This window comes from Bos javanicus, chromosome 3 (assembly GCF_032452875.1).
Source record: "Bos javanicus breed banteng chromosome 3, ARS-OSU_banteng_1.0, whole genome shotgun sequence".
Classification (NCBI taxonomy): Eukaryota; Metazoa; Chordata; class Mammalia; order Artiodactyla; family Bovidae; genus Bos; species Bos javanicus.
In genome coordinates, this window is record NC_083870.1 from 57814436 (window position 1) to 57827542 (window position 13107).

The 13107-nt window shown below is 38.4% G+C and overlaps 2 protein-coding genes across 2 annotated transcripts in view; one reads left to right on the plus strand and one right to left on the minus strand.

Annotated features, from left to right (window-relative positions):
- Nucleotides 1-13107, plus strand: part of ODF2L (outer dense fiber of sperm tails 2 like) — a 393421-nt gene that overhangs the window by 309007 nt on the left and 71307 nt on the right. The window lies entirely within an intron of this gene.
- CLCA2 (chloride channel accessory 2) overlaps nt 1-13107 on the minus strand; it is a 41597-nt gene that overhangs the window by 25378 nt on the left and 3112 nt on the right. Inside the window, exons 3-6 of the mRNA XM_061411364.1 lie at nt 10757-10907; nt 7691-7799; nt 6305-6464; nt 3194-3421 (exon numbers count right to left, since the gene is read on the minus strand). Of these exons, the coding sequence (XP_061267348.1) occupies nt 3194-3421; nt 6305-6464; nt 7691-7799; nt 10757-10907 (648 nt within the window). The remainder of the gene's footprint in view (nt 1-3193; nt 3422-6304; nt 6465-7690; nt 7800-10756; nt 10908-13107) is intronic.

A 13107-nucleotide genomic window follows, 5' to 3' on the forward strand; every position in this document is an offset into this window, starting at 1 on the left:
TTCTTTGAAAATTCATCCTGAGTAAGAGGAAACATTGCAAAGACCTTACAGTAGAGAGGAACAGCAGTCAGGTATCTGTCCTAGCACTACCCTCTGTTACCATGTTTATCTTAGACTGGGCATCCCATCTGTAAATTGGAGGAATAATATTCTTTCTTACTTATTAAAGTAGAATTACTGTGAGGATCAACTGAGGTATGTATATGACAATAGTTACACCTTGAAATACTAAGTATAAAGTAATACTAATATTACTGACTGCGTTTGGGCAGGTGATACTAGTGATCAATTCATTAGGGTCACTTGTCTTGGAGGCTGCAGGAGCAACAAGCCGAGCTCAGAGACCAACTGTTCAGTTATGATTCTGGTCTCTGTCTCCAAACTACACGTCTCCCTTAACATCTGGACCTGCTTTTCACACTGCTTAGGAAATACCACTAATTTAACATGCCATAGGCATTTCAGAATCTATACACGTTGAATTCATTACCCTCCTTCCTAAATATTGTTTCTTTCAATATTGAGAGGTAAACTGGTAGAGTGGATAAAACAAAGACTCTGAATATGCCTTCAACTTTTACTAATAATGTGACCATAGAGAAATTACTTATCCTTTTTAGCTGCAGTTTTCTTATCTGCAAAATGGATACATAGTTAGCATTCAGTAAATAGTAGCTATTGCTAATATCACAGTCATGACCTCTACTTCTAACTAGTGAAGCCAGAAACTCAAAGCTCTCTCTTATTACTCTTGTGTTACCAGCCTCCATATCTGAGTGGGTAGTCATTCCTTTCTCCAGGGGATCTTCCTAGCCCAGGGATGGAACCCAGATTTCCAAAACAACTGATCCAGAAAATGCAAGAGGATGAACTCTTTCTTAAAGTATTCAATACTATAATAAAATAACAGTTGCCACTTATAAACCAAAAACTTAATATCAACTACCTCATTATCCTCTCAACAATCCTATGAAGTAGTTAGTAGTGTTCTGGTAAATACTAAAAAATGGCTTTCTGGTCAAAAGAGAGAGGGGGGAAATCCTGGGTTTGTTGCAGTTTCTGTGGGGTAAAATATTCCCACTGTGACTGGTTTAAGTTGTCAACCTGATGTCACTGAGTGCACAGTTGGGAAGAGATATGCAGGAGCAGACATAGAGATAGGATAGACCAGAAAGAACCTCAAAAGCCTGTATCTGGGATCAGCAGACATTTTCTATAAAGGATCTGATAGTAAACATTTTAGGTTGGGTGGGACATATATTCCCTTCAGCAACTACTCAAATCTGCTATTTTAGTACTAAAGCAGCTATGGATAATATGTAAACAAATAAGTGTTGCTGTCATCTAATAAAATTTTACTATGGATGCTAAAATTTGAATTTCATATAATTTTAATGTGTCTACTTAATAAATCCATTCTTAATTTGCAGGCAATGCAAAGCAGAAAAAATAGTAGAAAAATAATTAGGAACTAGTGTCAGACTTTCTTTTTTTGGGCTCCAAAATCACTGCAGATGGTGACTGCAGCCATGAAATTAAAAGTTGCTTACTCCTTGGAAGGAAAGTTATGACCAATCTAGATAGCATATTCAAAAGCAGAAACATTACTTTGCCAACAAAGGTCCGTCTAGTCAAGGCTATGGTTTTTCCAGTGATCATGTATGGATTTGAGAGTTGGACTGTGAAGAAGGCTGAGCGCCGAAGAATTGATGCTTTTGAACTGTGGTGTTGGAGAAGACTCTTGAGAGTCCTTTGGACTGCAAGGAGATCCAACCAGTCCATTCTGAAGGAGATCAGCCCTGGGATTTCTTTGGAAGGAATGATGCTAAAGCTGAAACTCCAGTACTTTGGCCACCTCATACGAAGAGTTGACTCATTGGAAAAGACTCTGATGCTGGGAGGGATTAGGGGCAGGAGGAGAAGGGGACGACAGAGGATGAGATGGCAGGATAGCATCACTGACTCGATGGACGTGAGTCTGAATGAACTCTGGGAGTTGGTGATGGACAGGGAGGCCTGGCGTGCTGCGATTCATGGGGTCGCAAAGAGTCGGACACGACTGAGTGACTGAACTGAACTGAATGAATTTTGAGCATTTATTGTGCTTATTTCAATATTTTATTTCATTATAAGTCTACATAGTTTAATTTTTAATAATGGCTGCATTTACAACTTGCAAATTTCCTAAAAATTTAACAGTTGACTCCTGTGAGTCAGTATGAACTGGCTCTGTCCCAACAATGAAATAGGTATTGTTGTCTCTGTTTTACCAGTTGAGAAAACTGAGCTTCCAGAGAGGTTATTTGCTCCTGATTACACAGACAGTAAGTGAAGGAGCCAGGACTCAAAGCACATCTGCCTGATTCCAAAGACAAAACCTCTCATGGGCTTCCCTGATAGCTCAGTTGGTAAAGAATCTGCCTGCAATGCAGGAGACCCCAGTTTGATTCCTGCGTCAGAAAGATCCACTGGAGAAGGGATAGGCTACCCATTCTAGTATTCTTGGGCTTCCCTTGTGGCTTAGCTGGTAGAGAATCCTCCTGCAATGTGGGAACCCTGGGTTCGATCCCTGGGTTGGAAAGTGCCCTGGAGAAGGGAAAGGCTACCCATTGCAGTATTCTGGCCTGGAGAATTCCATGGACTGTATAGTCCATGGGGCTGCAAAGAGTCGGACACGACTGAGCGACTTTCACTTTCAAATGTCTAATACTGCCTAGGAATTATGGAGCTTTAGAGAATGGGTTTCTGGAAGGCTGCTAGATTAGAGATGACTGAGACATGGTTCTCTGTACACAATGACATAGAAAATATACATGTAGTGGATATGCACATTTAACTGCAAACTCAGTCTATTGCCTCAGGAAGGGTGTTTACCAGTGAGTGGAATGTGGTCACAAAGGAGCCTTCAGTTACATGTCAGAGTTTTGTAGAGGGTTTTTGTTGGAAAAGATTGCAATTAATAGCAAAAATAAGGGCTGGAAATTACTTGTGCACTTTATTTATCTGCATTATCTCAATTTCTGGGCCACATTCTGAATCTGCTTCTCTCATGCGCAAGAAGAGATGATGCCCATAAATATTCCAAACGTTTGCCCTCACATTTCCCTGCCCTTACCCTCTGAAAAGAAAAGAAATTAAAAACTGATAGAAAAAAGGGATGAATGGTTTACAACCATTTTGGTTCAGCTGTTACCTCTGCCATCTTGCTGGACACATCCAGCACTAAACAAACCACTCTGTCACCAGCCTGTGCAAGAGAGAAAGTGGGAGGAGGTGGAAGCTCCGTCCCACTCATGGGAAGACTGTTTACAAAGTCGTCAGAGTCTGTGATTACATCCCAGACACTTCTGAGGCTGCACATTTGGTTCTGCATGTTTGGAGCTTCTTGGTTGTGGGTACTTGCATTACAGAATTCAACCACCTAGAAAAAGAACAAAATAAAAGTACTTAGAAAATAAAAATACTCCTCTCATACTAGACATACTTCTCATTCTCAGACAACTAAAAGTAAAAGGAAAGGTGAGCTGAAACACGAGAAATCAGAAGTGCTACAGCAATGTCCATCTTTACTTCAAGAATGCCATTTCAAAAATAAACCTTGATGCCCTTTGCTTCAAACACTAGCACCCTTGAGGTATTGTGGTCAATCTCTAATAAATTTTACTTGCCCTTAGATAACAGAGAGAGTAGACCATGTATAAATAACTTAGTCTTTAAAAAAATAAAACCCAATTCTCATTCCTTAGCATGATAATGTGTTAAAGAAAACACCACAGGAGATGTTATCTTGGTCAGCTATTCCTTGAAATCATATTTAATAACCACTGTATCTCTATCTATTGATCAGTCAACATATATTAAGCTAGTTCAAATACTGATCTATGTAAGAATAAGATAAGGAAAAAAGCAACTGAAATCTATTTCCTGATCTTCCCCTCATTTGGAGATATGGCCATAATTCATGTAAAAATACTAAACCTATGGCAGTACTCCTTTTAAAGGCATGATTTGCATTCCAAAGTAATGTGTTATCGACTTCCCAGTGGCTATATTCCTATGAAGAGTAGATGCTTCCTGCTAATAGAGCCATGGAAGCTTAGAGCTAAAATTAGAAATCTTTTTTTGTTTGTTTGTTTGTTTTTATGTTTTATTTTATTTTTTGACTTTACAATATTATATTGGTTTTGCCATATATCAACATGAATCCGCCACAGGTATACACGTGTTCCCCATCCTGAACCCTCCTCCCTCCTCCCTCCCCATACCATCCCTCTGGGTCATCCCAGTGCACCAGCCCCAAGCATCCAGTATCGTGCATCAAACCTGGACTGGCGACTCGTTTCATATATGATATTATACATGTTTCAATGCCATTCTCCCAAATCATCCCACCCTCTCCCTCTCCCACAGAGTCCAAAAGACTGTTCTATACATCAACATCACTCATTATCAGAGAAATGCAAATCAAAACTACTATGAGGTACCATTTCACACCAGTCAGAATGGCTGCGATCCAAAAGTCTACAAGCAATAAATGCTGGAGAGGGTGTGGAGAAAAGGGAACCCTCTTACACTGTTGGTGGGAATGCAAACTAGTACAGCCACTATGGAGAACAGTGTGGAGATTCCTTAAAAAACTGGAAATAGAATTGCCTTATGATCCAGCAATCCCACTGCTGGGCATACACACTGAGGAAACCAGAATTGAAAGAGACACGTGTATCCCAATGTTCATCACAGCCCTGTTTATAATAGCCAGGACATGGAAGCAACCTAGATGTCCATCAGCAGATGAATGGATAAGAAAGCTGTGGTACATATACACAATGGAGTATTACTCAGCCATTAAAAAGAATACATTTGAATCAGTTCTAATGAGGTGGATGAAACTGGAGCCTATTGTACAGAGTGAAGTAAGCCAGAAAGAAAAACACCAATACAGGATACTAATGCATATATATGGAATTTAAAATTAGAAGTCTTATAGACTCTCTAATCTTGAGTCTAAGTTCTTAGAAAATGAGCTGAAGTTTCAAAAAGTTAACAATTGCGTAAAGACACAAGTTTCTTAGTAGGATGGGAAGACAAGATAGAACCTGTTTGTTGTTGTTTGTTTTTAACTTTTTAAATTTCATGACTATGGTTAGGAGATGGTGAAACTTTTCTGATGATATTAATGAGTAGGGCTTTCAAATGATCACAAAGAGAATACTAGCCACAAACAATGTGCATTAAATAGCATGGAATTAGCTTGGCTTCAGATATTGAAACTGTAAATTAAAGCTATAATGAATTGGATAAAAAATATGAAAAGTCACCTTAAAGTTACAGAATGACTCTTAGCCTTGACTAAAAGTGGACTGAAGGGGAAAAAAAAAAAAAAACCTATCTGAAAAAATGAATGTGTCAATCCAAGGAACATTGGGTCAGCCACAGAGACAGAAAACTTCACCAGAACACTGCCCATAGTGTTCCCAGCCTGTTGGAGAGGAAATGACTCACAGAGATGATGAAGTTGGGAAAATGTATCAGGTTATGAAGGCTGATGGAACTAAATCTCTGAATCTCCTAACTCCCTCCTTTCTGATTTCACACTCTCAAAGTCAAAGCAGGCCTCTGGGTGGAATTTGGCTATTCCATGATAGTTCCTTCAAATAGAAAATGAACTGACTAGAAGATGCAAATGTCAGATCTCCATGACAGAGTACTCTTTTTAAATAATAATATTAAAAATGTGTTCTGGATTCCTACACGTTTCTTGTCAGTTAGTGGGGAATGCTGACAAGATTGAGTTTTTGAACCTGTAAAGCTAAGGGTTAGTTGACTTCCCTTGGTAACAATAGACTTTTCAAGTTCTAGAATACGCAAAATGAGGGAAAGAGAATTAGGGAATTCCATATAAATAAAAATGGTTTTCTATCTCAAATGTGAGAAATATAATCATAAATTACATCTCTGTCATTAACCCCTGGTATACTTTCCCATAAAAGGATACTGGAGAACCACTATACAAGAAATTTTTTGAAGACTCCAGGATTCTCCATTTTCCCTGGAGAGCGAATAATCACTTTTATAAAGGAATCTGTTTTTACTGATCACCTTGGATTGTGTGTGTGGGGTGAGGGGGATGCTGAGGTGTTTTTTTTAATCTGTAAAGTAAAAACTAGATTAACTCTAAGGTTCCCCAAGATTTAAAATGTAGTGAATCTTAATTACCTTGTTGTTTAAATACTTAAAACATATCAGTCTATCTTGGGAAAAGGTGGGGTCTTGTAGGAGTTTGCCATTCTAAGATCATACTTACAGAAGATAAACTTTGCATGAACATTATCGATGAAGTTGCATTTTGGGTGCTATTGTATATAAACATGCATCCTTCTTGGAAAATCTTGCTAATAATACAGTTTTCTTGGGGGCAGGGACCTTTCTCACACACAAAAATACCTGCGATGTCAGATGAACACCTAAAGTAGTAAGAGAAATTGGTTTGTTTTATAAAAACTTATGTTTCCTTTTCATTGGTTCATAAAATAATTTGTTTTAAGGATTGTAGATTGCTAGATACACATAAAACATTTTTAAAGCTATAAGAAAGGTCATTAATTTATAAATGCACTTCACTTTATTTTCAAGCATTTGATTCTGATGAGAAGCTCTGTTTTGCCAAGGGCTTTCCCAACTAAACAAGGTCGAAGCAAAAGCTACTAGGAAATCCCCATGAACTTTTGGAGGCCCTAGGAAAGCATGAGTGGTGATATCCTGAAGCAGGGCTTCTTTGAGCTCATTGCCATTGGACATCAGAGGAAGAAGAGAGTGAACATGTAATGATGATAAAGGATTCCTTCTTAATTTAACAGTCTCAATACTTTCGATGGGATGAAAAACCTATAACTTTCAGAAGAAGAATCAGTATCTACCAAAGTTACAACTGAAATTGCCCTATGACCTGGTAATTGTTAGAAGCTGCTCAATACATACACAGATCTGCCTGTATAAAATGGAAATAATATATATATCATTATGACCTGTAGTAATAACAAATATTGTGAAGTTAAGTCACTCAGTTGTGTTCAACTCTTTGTGATCCCACAGACAGTAACCTGACTTTCTCCTCTGTCTATGGGATTTTCTAGGCAAGAATACTGGAATAGGTTGCCATTTCCTTCTCCAGAGGATCTTCCTGACCCAGTGATTGAACCCAGGTCTCCTGCATTGCAGGCAGACTCTTTACCATCTGAGTCACCAGGGAAGGTCATGTGTGTGTGTGTATATATATATATATATAATTACAATCTGTAATAATAACAGACATTGTGAACAACTCATTTGTTTAACAATAAGGGACTGGTTGAAAAATTATGGTATATCATACAGTGGAACACTATGCAATTAAAAGAAAAAAGTGAAGAAAACTATGTGTTAATATTTATTTCAATTTTCCTAAAAAAACACAAATAAGGTGGGTTACCTAGAGGGGATGAAAGAGAATAGGGTGAAGAGAGTGGTGGGAGCATGATATATAAGAGTATAACTTTTTCTATTGTTTTGATATTTGACCACAGAAATATTTACAAATTTTTAAAAATACAATAAAATTTCAAAATTGTCAGTTAAGTTTTAGCTGCCATTATAAACGATTTTAGAATCAAAAAATAAACAAGGAATTTTAAACATGTGAAAAATCACTAACCTTGTTACTTCAATTTGACTTTGCCCATTTATGTAGAAGGGTTTCTCATTGTTATATTCATCAAACACACCCCAACGGAAATGGGCCCATTCATGAACAAACACTCTGCCTGTGGAAGGGAGAATTTTTGTTTTGAATTCCTAAAATTACAGCAATGGACCTTGCTAGTCATTGACGATATAGTATCAGCTGACTATATGTACTCGTTCTGAATGGTTGAAGTGCAATTCTTCCTTCCACTTTCCTCTTCCCCACCCCACTCCCATCTCCTGCTTTATTCCCACCACCACAAAAAAGGGAGCATAAAAATACGTTTAGTGTTGTAAGTGTAAACCAGTGATTTACCTGTTGCACACCTGTTAGAAAGTAGTGAGGAATCTCATATCCTCTCATTTCCCTAATGAAGCTGCCTAACAGATTTCTATTTAGCTTCATACATGCCTATAAGTTCAGGATTCTGGGAAAGGAAAAAAAAAAAAAAAAAAAAAACCAGTGGACTGAATGTTTTAATTCAATGGACTGAATTTTTATGTCCCTCCCAAATTCATATGTCAAAATCCTGACCCCAAATGTGAAAGTGTTAAAAGGTAAGGCCTTTGGGAGTAATTATTAGATCATGAGGTTGGAGGTTGGAGCCCTAATAAATGGGATGAGTGCTCTTATCAAAAGACCCTAGAGAGTTCCCTTCTTCTTTCTGCCACGAGAAGACACAGAGAGAAGATGGCTGTCTGTGAACCAGGAAGTGGGCCATCATAGACACCAGTTCTGCTGGTGCCTTGATCTTGGACTTCCAGTCTCCAGAACCATGAGAAATTTCTTCTGTAAGTAAGCCTCTCAGTCTATGATATTTTGTTATAGCAACCAAAATGGACTAAGACACCAAAAAAGCAAATAAAGCTTTCCTGTTTTTCAGTCTGTTTTATGCAGGCTTGCCTGCTGCTTTTTTTTTTTTTCCTATAGATAATTCTGTCTGGAGCAAAAATTAAAACCCTGGGGCCAGGGAGGGAGGAAGGAGCCAAAAGAATCATAGAACCTCCTCACCATGTTGGATGGTCCTTTCTCTTTCATTAGATCCCTGATTCTCCATGTTTATCTCCAACTCTTACTCATGAAAATCTTCATCATCAGCATCGTCCTTTATAAGTTCCTCTCTACCTATCTAAATCTTGCATTTCTTTCAATGTTCAGCAAAACACTGACTTCCTTAGAATTTTCCAGATTAACTCCCCTCCCAAAGTACACTTTCTTTACTGAATACTTTTAAGACCTGGGAAGGCAGGAAATGTTTGCTGAGTTGACTCAGGCTGTGACCTATTGTGCAATTTTGGGACCTTGGGACAAATGAAGGGAGGGGAACAGTCTAAAGCTGAAAGTGTTAAGGAAAAGTTTCTGCCTACTCATGGAATTTAGAAGTGCTGGTGAAGTCATATATTTGTACAGAGATTATCAGCACCTCATAGTTACCAGGAAAAAAAAAGGCCTTTTCTATAAGGTGTTTTATAAAGTGTGTTTTATGGGGTGCGTGGCTCTACTTCCTGCTAGTTATACAGAGGATAATAAAATCTGTTTGGATTTAAATGGGGGTAAAAGTAAAAACAACATTTGAATGGCACTACTGTACATTGCTGCTGCTGCTAAGTCGCGTCAGTCGTGCCCGACTCTGTGCGACCCCATAGACGGCAGCCCACCAGGCTCCACCGTCCCTGGGAATCTCCAGGCAAGAACACTGGAGTGGGTTGCCATTTCCTTCTCCAATGCGTGAAAGTGAAAAGTGAAAGTGAAGTTGCTTAGTCATGTCCTACTCTTCGCGACCCCATGGACTGTAGCCTACTAGGCCCCTCCATCCATGGGATTTTCCAGGCAGGAGTACTGGAATCGGTTGCCATTGCCTTCTCCGACTGTACATTAATCACACGCAAAAAATTAAGAATTGAAAAGTTAGCCCTCAACTTGCTGATTTTTTTCTCACCAAAGTTTCTTTCTCAGATCTCATCCACTAAATGCTGGTTTCCAAACCTGTGACACTGACTTCTCTGTCACACTCCAGTCATCCTTTTCCAGCCACAGTCTAGGCCTTTCCAAGCACAGTCCACTGTTCCTCACACTCAGTCACCTAAACTCAGACTTACAGATTTCCCCTTTAAACTGCTGTCTTTTACTTCTGACAAAAACCTAATGTATTCCTTAATGCTGCTGCCCACACACACACCCATTGCCTTTCACTCTGAAGCAGTTCTGATCTCTATTTCATATTTTTCCACTCTCTGGACTATCCTTGCTTAGAGTTTTTAGGATTAAATAAAACAACACTTAAAAAGCAAATAGCCCAGCACTTGGCACAGAGAAAATTTTCTTGTTTTCATTACTATCTTTCTTGTCCTTCCCATTTCCCTGCTTGCAATCGTACTCAAGCCTCATGGCCTCATGCTTGGCCTTCTAGTTATTCTCTCGCAAATCCAGTTTCTTCCTCACTGATCTGAGGAAGCCAGATTATCCACACAGCCACATTCAGCTTCTGAAAATCCTGCTTGGATGGTTTCATTCCTATGCTTGCAAGCCTGCAGTGGTGATTCCTTAATCTGGGCATTTGAGGCTCTCCATTACCTATCCCATGTGGATTTCAGCATTTTCTCCCCCTATTCACTGCCCGTAATCTCTCTGCACCATCAGTGGGGTCTATTGCTTTCTTCTCTCAAATATGCCCTGGGTTCTTCTGCTGCCACAGTTTTATTCATACTCTTCCCACTCTTCTCCCTCTTCTTTCCACTCATCAAAATGATATTCAACCTTGAAGATCCTCTTGTGAGAGGATCTCTAGCTCAAATGCTCAAAATACTTTCTCTCTTTGCTGAATTCTTAAAGAGCTCCCTGTCTGGGCCACTAATCTGGTGCTTAACCCTTTCTGGCTCACTTTGATTCTTATCTTTTTTATGGGCATGTGGCCTATCTTCTCATCCAAATGGTAATTCCCCAACAGGTTTCAGGTTCTCTGAATCCCTTTCAGTACTGAGCACAATATTATAAATAGTGCTGTCCATTGTCTATGTCTTGATTGATCACACTTACCTCGTGATCCATAGCCAGCTGTTAAGCCATCATTTAGTAGAAATTTAGATGTAAAATGAATATATTTTCCCTCTTTTCCACATCCTCTGTATTGCAAGGTGTACGGATCATCACCATGTGCCCCATACCAGTCAGTTACTATGACATTTGCCTAAATTAAAAGAAATGCCTTGTAATACCATGTATCTTGGCTGTGATATTGGTGATACTAATATCTACATTTGTTAAAACACATTGAACTGTACATTTAAGATATGTGCATTTTTCCTGTGTGGTTTATATCCCAATTTATTATTATTATTATAAAAATATTCATTATTTTAAGATTGATATTGCCAATACAACAACTGAAATAAAGGCATAAATTTTCAAAAAAAATAAAAATAAAAACATATGCCTTTAGATGGAGTTTAGAATGAATTCACAATTAAATGTCAACACCAATATCTGTCACTTTCAAAAATGTGTACATTTTAAAAACTTAACAGATTTCCATGGAACTTCATTACTGTCATTTGACGTACCCATTTTCCAGATTAAAATTTTCTCAGAAGTCAAAACGGTAAAATTCTGACATTAGGTACACTGTAAAATGTAATTTAAATATTCAAAGAAATTTTAAGAGCATTTACACATCATTTAGAGCTGTACTGTGAAATGGTATAGCCTTTTGTGAACAACTTTCTGTAGGTTGATCCCTTTTCCTTTTATTCCCATAACCAATCAGATCAACAAAACAATTTTTCTGTTGAAGTTATATTTCATATTGTACCCTGACCATTTCAATTACTATTTATAAAACACATTATTTTAAGTTGGAAACAAAAATAAATATCTATTCCAATAACCATCTAGAGAACACAGTTTTATATACAACATTGTTTTTAGGAAGAAAGATAATACATTGTCTCAAGAATTGCTCTTAGAAGTTGTCTGGAGACTTGTTCTTAGAAGTTGAGTATCTATCTGGTTAATTTCTTTAAAGCTGATTTTGGAACAATAGATTTAATATAATCCTATAAGTGTATGGGCTTCCTTCGTGGCTCAGCTGGTAAAAAATCCACCTGCAATGTGGGAGACCTGGGTCGGGAAGATCCCCTGGAGAAGGGAACGGCTACCCACTAGTATTCTGGACAGGAGAATTCCATGGACTGTATAGTCCATGGGGTGGCAGACAGTCAGACACGATTGAGTGGCTTTCACTTTCATAAATGTGTGAATATATATATATATGTCTATATATATATGTAATGATCACTATAAAAGTACTACATGTGTACTGGTGTGTGTGTGTGTCTATGTACACACCACTGAGGAATAATGAAAGGTAATGTTTTCATTTTCCATATTTCTACATTGTTTTTTGCAATAAGCATGAATTATTTTTATAATAATTAACATTTATTTTTAGAAATGTAAGAATTCAGGCCAAGGACTTTTCAAGGCAACACCTGTGAAAGAGCTAGAGTCTTGTCCTAGAAGAGTCTTCACGAGGATAAAACCTCATTTCTATGTCTGGAAAGCTGTCCTGAAGCAACAAGGAAAGAGTGCTCAGCATTGAATGGAATACTCAGCTGTTTGGGGTTATATTCTACTTATAGGCCATATTAAGTTTTTACCTACTTTTCCTAACCCTATCCCCACCCTCTGCTGCCTACCTACACTAGACTGTAGATTCACAAGGACAGGAACTATACTGCTTTTCCTTGTGTCCTCTGTCATGCCTCACATGGTTCCTGTATATAATGATTATTCACTAAGTGCTTGCTTGGTTAACATTATGAGATTAAAAGAATTGGTATCTAGCAGATATATGATTCAGTGATTCTTTCCTTTAATCTTTCTGTTCAGTCATCTTTGCGTTAGTTATTTATTTGTCTTCTCCATTAGGATAAGAAGTACCACCTGATTTTGTTGTTGGTTAATGCCAATACTTTTTTGTTCCACTAAAGGCCAAAGTGATTAACAACATCTGTGTAAGATAACTGGTGACAGCATAGCTTAGAGCAAAAAGCACAGGTTTTGGAATCAAATAGGCATGAATTCGGAGAAGGCAATGGCACCCTACTCCAGTAATTTGCCTGGAAAATCCCATGGACGGAGGAGCCTGATAGGCTGCAGTCCATGGGGTCACTAAGAGTCGGACACGACTGAGCGACTTCACTTTATTTTTTCACTTTCATGCGTTGGAGAAGGAAATGGCAACCCACTTCAGTGTTCTTGCCTGGACAATCCCAGGGACAGAGGACCCTGGTGGGCTGCCGTCTATGGGGTCGCACAGAGTCGGACACGACTGAAGCGACTTAGCAGCAGCAGCAGCAGGCATGAATTCAGATTGCTCTTTAATTTAC